General features: G+C 50.6%; 1 protein-coding gene across 2 annotated transcripts in view; it reads left to right on the top strand.

Annotated features, from left to right (window-relative positions):
* noa1 (nitric oxide associated 1) overlaps nucleotides 1-7,500 on the top strand; it is a 10,974-nt gene that overhangs the window by 51 nt on the left and 3,423 nt on the right. Inside the window, exons 1-8 of one of the 2 annotated variants that reach the window (XM_078259975.1) lie at nucleotides 1-268; nucleotides 1,286-1,549; nucleotides 2,318-2,593; nucleotides 3,168-3,584; nucleotides 4,296-4,460; nucleotides 5,493-5,612; nucleotides 6,290-6,381; nucleotides 7,009-7,140. The exon at nucleotides 1-268 is cut by the window's left edge and continues 51 nt beyond it. In XM_078259975.1, coding sequence (XP_078116101.1) covers nucleotides 64-268; nucleotides 1,286-1,549; nucleotides 2,318-2,593; nucleotides 3,168-3,584; nucleotides 4,296-4,460; nucleotides 5,493-5,612; nucleotides 6,290-6,381; nucleotides 7,009-7,140 — 1,671 coding nt within the window. In that variant the 5' untranslated portion in view covers nucleotides 1-63. Of the gene's footprint in view, nucleotides 269-1,279; nucleotides 1,550-2,317; nucleotides 2,594-3,167; nucleotides 3,585-4,295; nucleotides 4,461-5,492; nucleotides 5,613-6,289; nucleotides 6,382-7,008; nucleotides 7,141-7,500 lie in introns of both variants that reach the window. The other variant, XM_078259974.1, reaches the window with a different exon arrangement.

Here is a 7,500-nt window from a genome sequence, read left to right as displayed (position 1 = left end):
GTTTGATTTGGAGCTCCAAGGTGAGCGCGCGCTGTTTTTCAGGAACACTCGGAGGAGTTCAACATGTGGAAGGTGGTCCAGGTGGGGGTCCGCCGGGCGGTTGGTGTTCCAGCCCGCCGTGTCCCCGCTGCGGCTCGTGCGGGGTCAGTGCCTGGCTCAGAGGCCGCGGCAGCTCGGAGTCTGACCCGGCAGCTGTGCAGCAGAGCCGGGAGAAGCTGCACCGTGGACCCGGGTCTGGAGGAGAAGTTCGTGTTTGTGGACTGTACAGGTGAGAAAACCCACCAGACTCCATGTAAATAATCAGGACTTTTATCATCGTAAAACACACTTCATTCAAAGATGAAAGAAACTAAATCAAACTACCAAAAGCCGTCTTGGTTCATCTTTCCACTGTTCCAACAATCACCACTCTGGTTTGGTTGAAATAAACCCTTAATTCACCCATTTACATGTGGAGATATGCTGGCTCTATACACGCTAAAAGTCTTGATTATTTACATGGAGTCTGGTGGAGATATGCTGGCTCTATACACGCTAAAAGTCCTGATTATTTACATGGAGTCTGGTGTAGTTTGGTGATGGGGATTTCGGGGCTGTTTCGTGTAAACTAAAAGGATCTTACTCTTTAACTAAAAGGTCTATCTCTGTAGGGATCCATCCCATAATGTTGTCACACACTTATAATAATAATCTGAGTCTGTCAGCGGCAACAACAGAAGTTTTAGTGACTCTGACTGCTGCTGAACATTAGTCCTGTAGGGTAACATTACAGCTTGTTACTAACTGCTGCTGAACATTAGTCCTGTAGGGTAACATTACAGCTTGTTACTAACTGCTGCTGAACATTAGTCCTGTAGGGTAACATTACAGCTTGGTTCTGGTTTAATACTGGACCAGTTTTAGAGATTGTTGTCTCCATCAGACACACAGACATGGAGACAGAGAGTCCAGGTTAAAAAATACCCAAGATACCCTTTAAAGTGACAGAAATATGAATGGAGTCTGGTGTGCACACCAGACTCCATTCATATTTCTGTCACTTCAATGTGTGTTAAAATGTAAATGTTGACACTGCTATTATATATTTATTATGTTAACACTTCCAACCGAAGGGTTAGATTTCGGGGGTGATGCAGGGGATATTTAGAAGAGGTAGATTTGTCCCCCTAAAATATTAGAGAACCCACTCCCCAGAAGAGGTAAATATAACCATTCAGGGGGCTCAAAACATGAAGTGTGTGTGTGTTGACTCTTTAACTAAAGTGGAGTCTTCTGTCAGATCCAGAGGAGCAGCAGCAGCGTCAGGAGGATGGAGACGCCGTCCATCAGCTGAGCGTCTCGGCGTCCTCTCCTCCTCAGACTCACTTGCGTCCTCAGACTCACCTGCAGCCTCAGACTCACCTGCGGTCTCTGGAGCGCCAGCTGCAGGTGTTGGGGGGCGTGGCCCAGCAGGGGGCGGAGCCGGACTCTCTCATCCAGTTCCACGACGTGGACTTCCCTCTGGACCAGAGCCTCCTGGCCTCAACCAAAAGGAAGAAGAGGAAGGCAGGTAGGGCTCTGAGATCATCAGACTCTGATCAGGATTTCAATTTAGTGATTTAGGAAGGGAATTAGGTAGGGAGGGATTTAGGGAGGTAGAGAGGAAGGGATTTAGGGAGGGAGGGAGGGATTTAGGGAGGTAGAGAGGAAGGGATTTAGGGAGGGAGGGAGGGATTTAGGGAGGTAGAGAGGAAGGGATTTAGGGAGGTAGAGAGGAAGGGAGGGATTTAGGGAGGTAGAAAGGAAGGGATTTAGGGAGGAAGGAAGGGAATTAGGGAGGGAGGGATTTAGGGAGGAAGGAAGGGAATTAGGGAGGGAGGGATTTAGGGAGGGAGGAAGGGATTTAGGGAGGGAGGGAGGGAGGGATTTAGGGAGGGAGGAAGGGAATTAGGGAGGGAGGGAGGAAGGGATTTAGGGAGGGAGGAAGGGATTTAGGGAGGTAGAGAGGAAGGGAGGGATTTAGGGAGGTAGAGAGGAAGGGATTTAGGGAGGGAGGGAGGAAGGGATTTAGGGAGGGAGGGATTTAGGGAGGGATTTAGGGAGGTAGAGAGGAAGGGATTTAGGGAGGAAGGAAGGGATTTAGGGAGGGAGGAAGGAAGGGAGGGAGGGATTTAGGGAGATAGAGAGGAAGGGATTTAGGGAGGGAGGGATTTAGCTTTTTTTGAGTTTCTGTGATAGGACAGCATCCTCTATCTATCTATCTATCTATCTATCTATCTATCTATGTATAGATAGATCTGAGGTACAGAGAGTCTTCTGTTCTCCTCCCTGTCGCCAGGTAAAGGCGAGCATAAAGTCTTCGGCACGCCGGATGTGGACGAGCCTCCCAGCGACACCTGCTGCTCGGGCTGCGGCGCCCTGCTGCACTGCGCGGACACCACGGTGCCCGGGTACCTGCCCAGCGAGAAGCTCAAGGCGCTGCGGCAGGAAGAGCGTCTGGCCGGCGCAACGTGCCAGCGCTGCCACCTGCTCACGCACCACCACAAGGCCCTGAGCCTCCAGATGACTGCTGACCAATACCGCGCTGTGGTGCAGAGGCTCCGCCCCCTCAAAGGTTATCTACACACACACATATACACATACACACATAGATATACATACATATATACACACACACACACACACATATACACACATACACACATACATACACACATATATACACACACATATACACATACACACACATACGCACATATATACACACACACACACATATATACACCCATACACACACACACACACACATATACACACACATACACACACATATATACACACATAGATATACACACGTATATACATACACACATACACACACATACACACACACACACACACATATATATACACACATAGATATACACACATATATACATACACACACACACATACACATATATACATATACACACATATACACATACACACATAGATATACATACATATATACATACACACACACACATACACATATATACATATACATACACACACACATACACACATATATACACACATATATACATACACACACACACACACACACACACACATATATACATATACACACACATATTGTCTCTCTCTCTAACCTGTCTCTCTCTCTAACCTGTCTGTCTCTCCAGCTCTGGTGCTGCTGATCGTGGACCTGCTGGACGTCCCTGACTCCATCGTCCCAGGTCTTCCCGACTTGATCGGCACCAACAAACACGTCGTCGTCCTCGGCAACAAGGTCGACCTCCTGCCGGCAGACGCGCCCAACTACCTGCAGCGAATCAGGCGCCAGCTGTCTCAGTACTGCCAGGACGCCGGCTTCGGCGGCCAGGTGACGGACGTGCACCTGATCAGCGCCAAGACGGGCTACGGCGTGGAGGGCCTGATCTCCAGCCTGCAGCGGTCCTGGAGGTACCAAGGAGACGTGTACCTAGTGGGCAGCGCCAACGCCGGCAAGTCCACGCTCTTCAACACGCTGCTGGAGTCCGACTACTGCAAGTCCAAAGCCTCTGACCTCATCCACAAGGCCACCATTTCCCCCTGGCCCGGTGAGTATTGGTCTGGCACTTTAATGTTAAATAAAGTCTGGTGAGCACACCAAACTCCATTCATATTTCTGCCACTTTAATGGCGTTTTTCCACTGCTAGTACCAGCTCTACTCTGCTCGGCTGCGGTGCCCCGTCCTCCTTCCTACATTGCAGATTAAGTATCGCCTCATGCGTGAGGCGAGTGTGGCTGGTCGTCATAGCGGCGCCGCAGGAAACTGCCGTGAGCTAACGCGACACACACACAGAACGTGGAAGGTGTGTTGTTGTTACTAGAAGACACATTTAGTTTCAAATGAAGCTGGAGGCAGCAGAAATAAACACAGCTGGCTGAACTATTTAAAGATGGGGGGTTTGTTCAGGACACCCCCGTCTGTCACTTTCACGTCACCTTTTGGTATCGCCTCAGCTCGCTGGGAACCTCAACCAAAAAAGGCGAGTAGAGGCGAGCAGGTACCATGTAGTGGAAAAACGCCATTACACACATTAAAGTGGCAGAAATATGAATGGAGTCTGGTTCACAGTTCTGTGATTTGAATGTGTACACCAAACTCCATTTGACTTATTTATGTTTTATTGTAATGTTTGTTTAGACAGCATGGTTTAGTGTCCACTATATTATGGTATATGTTAAATGTGTCTGCGCCAATGAGAACGCGCTGTGCTGTGATTGGTCCTCATGTGTTTTTTTTCTGCCGCCGTGGTGCGTTCAGGGACGACTCTGGACCTGCTTAAGTTCCCCATCATCAACCCGACTCCGTACAGGATGTTCAGACGACAGGAGCGTCTCAACGAGTCAGAGAGACAGACAGAGGACGAGATGTCCCAGGAAGAACTGCAGAGAATCAGACTCTTCAGCAGGAAGGGCTACCTAGTGGGTAAGACAGGCAGGCAGACAGGGGAGAGACAGACAGGCAGGCAGACAGGGGAGAGACAGACAGGCAGGCAGACAGGGGAGAGACAGACAGGCAGGCAGGCAGGGGGGAGACAGGCAGGCAGGCAGGGGAGGGAGGCAGGCAGGGGGGAGGGAGACAGGCAGGCAGGGGGGAGACAGACAGGCAGGGGGGAGGGAGACAGGCAGGGGGGGGGAGGGAGACAGGCAGGGTGGAGGGAGACAGGCAGGCAGGGGGAGACAGGCAGGCAGGGGGGCGGGAGACAGACGGGCAGGGGGGAGGGAGACAGACGGGCAGGGGGGAGGGAGACAGACGGGCAGGGGGGAGGGAGACAGGCAGGCAGGGGGAGACAGGCAGGCAGGGGGGAGGGAGACAGGCAGGCGGGGAGGGAGGGAGGCAGGCGGGGGACACACAGGCAGGGGGGAGGGAGACAGGCAGGCAGGGGGAGACAGGCAGGCAGAGGGGAGGGAGACAGGCAGGCAGACACACGTGCCTCGTTTCATCCTCCTCAGCTCCAGCCTCTGATGTTATTTGACTGACTGACTGATTGACTGACTGACTGACTGACTGACTGTCTGTCTGTCTGTCTGTCTGATTGACTGACTGATTGACTGACTGACTGACTGACTGACTGATCTGATTGACTGATTGATTGATTGACTGACTGACTGACTGACTGACTGATTGACTGATTGATTGACTGTCTGATTGATTGATTGACTGACTGACTGACTGACTGACTGTCTGATCTGATCTGTCTGATTGACTGATTGATTGATTGACTGATTGATTGATTGACTGACTGACTGACTGACTGACTGATTGATTGATTGACTGATTGATTGACTGATCTGATTGATTGATTGACTGACTGACTGACTGACTGACTGATTGACTGACTGACTGACTGATTGATTGACTGACTGATGACTGATTGACTGACTGACTGATTGACTGACTGACTGACTGACTGACTGTCTGTCTGATTGACTGACTGATTGATCTGTTGGGGTCCAGGTCGAGTGGGCAGAACGTTCCGGTCTGAGGTCAGGTCCAGACGTGATGAGATTGAGTTTGATTTCGACAGTTTGGCTTTTGGAGAAAACGAAGACGAAGAGACGAGGAAGACGACGGCAGGTGAGGACCAGCTGGGACTGACTGGTGATTGGTGGGGCGGGGGGGCGGGACCAGCTGGGACTGACTGGTGATTGGTTGGCCGGGGTGGATGGGGGGCGGACCAGCTGGGACTGACTGGTTGGGGGCGGGACCAGCTGGGACTGACTGGTGATTGGTGGGGCGGGGTGGGACCAGCTGGGACTGACTGGTGATTGGTTGGCCGGGGGGGCGGGACCAGCTGGGACTGACTGGTGATTGGTTGGCCGGGAGGATGGGGGCGGGACCAGCTGGGACTGACTGGTGATTGGTTGGCCGGGGGGGCGGGACCAGCTGGGACTGACTGGTGATTGGTTGGCCGGGGTGGAGGGGGCGGACCAGCTGGGACTGACTGGTGATTGGTGGGGCGGGGGGTGGGACCAGCTGGGACTGACTGGTGATTGGTTGGCCGGGGGGGGGGGCGGGACCAGTTGGGACTGACTGGTGATTGGTTGGCCGGGGGGGGGGGGGGGGCGGGACCAGCTGGGACTGACTGGTGATTGGTTGGCCGGGGGGGAGGGGCTTTTATCCTTGTAGTAATAATAATAATAAACTGTTCTGTCAATTTGACTTTTATTTTGAAAAACTTTCCAACTTGTTTTTCTGATAATATTCAGACTTTTTTCTTGTTAAATTCCAAGTTTTTTTAATAATCTTCTCAGCTCCCAGCCGGTCAGCTGATGAGTTCAGCTTCAACGAGCTGAAAGACGCCCGCTGGCTATTCGACACGCCGGGAATCATCAAGGAGCACGATGTGAGACTTTATGGACTTATATTTATATTAAAGGGTCATTTTACCTTTTCTTATGTTAATGTGTCTAAGAGATAAATCTCCATCAGTCTTACAGTTAAAGAGTAAGATCCTTTTAGTTCAACATGAAACAGCCTCAAAATCCCCATCACCAAACCCACCAGACTCCATGTAAATAATCAGGACTTTTAGCGTGTATAGAGCCAGCATATCTCCACCAGACTCCATGTAAATAATCAGGACTTTTAGCGTGTATAGAGCCAGCATATCTCCACCAGACTCCATGTAAATAATCAGGACTTTTAGCATGTATAGAGCCAGCATATCTCCACCAGACTCCATGTAAATAATCAGGACTTTTAGCGTGTATAGAGCCAGCATATCTCCACATGTAAATGGGTGAATTAAGGGTTTATTTCAACCAAACCAGAGTGGTGATTGTTGGAACAGTGGAAAGATGAACCAAGACGGCTTTTGGTAGTTTTATTTAGTTTCTGTCCACTTTGAATGAAGTGTGTTTTACCATGATAAAAGTCCTGATTATTTACATGGAGTCTGGTGGGTTTGGTCCGTCTGTCTGTCTAACCTGTCTGCCTGTCTAACCTGTCTGCCTGTCTGTCTCTCTCTCAGATCCTGGGTCTGTTGACTGAACAGGAAGTGATGTCAGTGGTCCCCTCCCAGGCGCTGGTTCCCAGGACGTTTGTGTTGAAGCCGGGGATGAGTCTGTTCCTGGGAGCGCTCGCCAGGATCGACTTCCTGCAGGTCACCACGACAACCACAACAACAACAACAACATAATATTCATATTAACCTGCCCAACATGCTAATATAATATTAAAATAATGGATCTAACTGTAGCAGAGAAGCTTCTAGAGTTGCAAAGACGTCCCGTCTGTGTGTGTTAGCGTGGTGCTAACATCCTGTATGTGTGTGTTAGCGTGGTGCTAACATCCTGTATGTGTGTGTTAGCGTGGTGCTAACATCCTGTATGTGTGTGTTAGCGTGGTGCTAACGTCCCGTCCGTGTGTGTTAGCGTGATGCTAACGTCCCGTCGGTGTGTGTTAGCATGATGCTAACGTCCCGTCTGTGTGTATCAGCGTGATGCTAACGTCCCGTCGGTGT

This window comes from Sander vitreus, chromosome 10 (genome assembly GCF_031162955.1).
Source record: "Sander vitreus isolate 19-12246 chromosome 10, sanVit1, whole genome shotgun sequence".
In the NCBI taxonomy this organism is placed as follows: Eukaryota; Metazoa; Chordata; class Actinopteri; order Perciformes; family Percidae; genus Sander; species Sander vitreus.
This window is presented reverse-complemented; position numbering and strand designations above follow the sequence as displayed.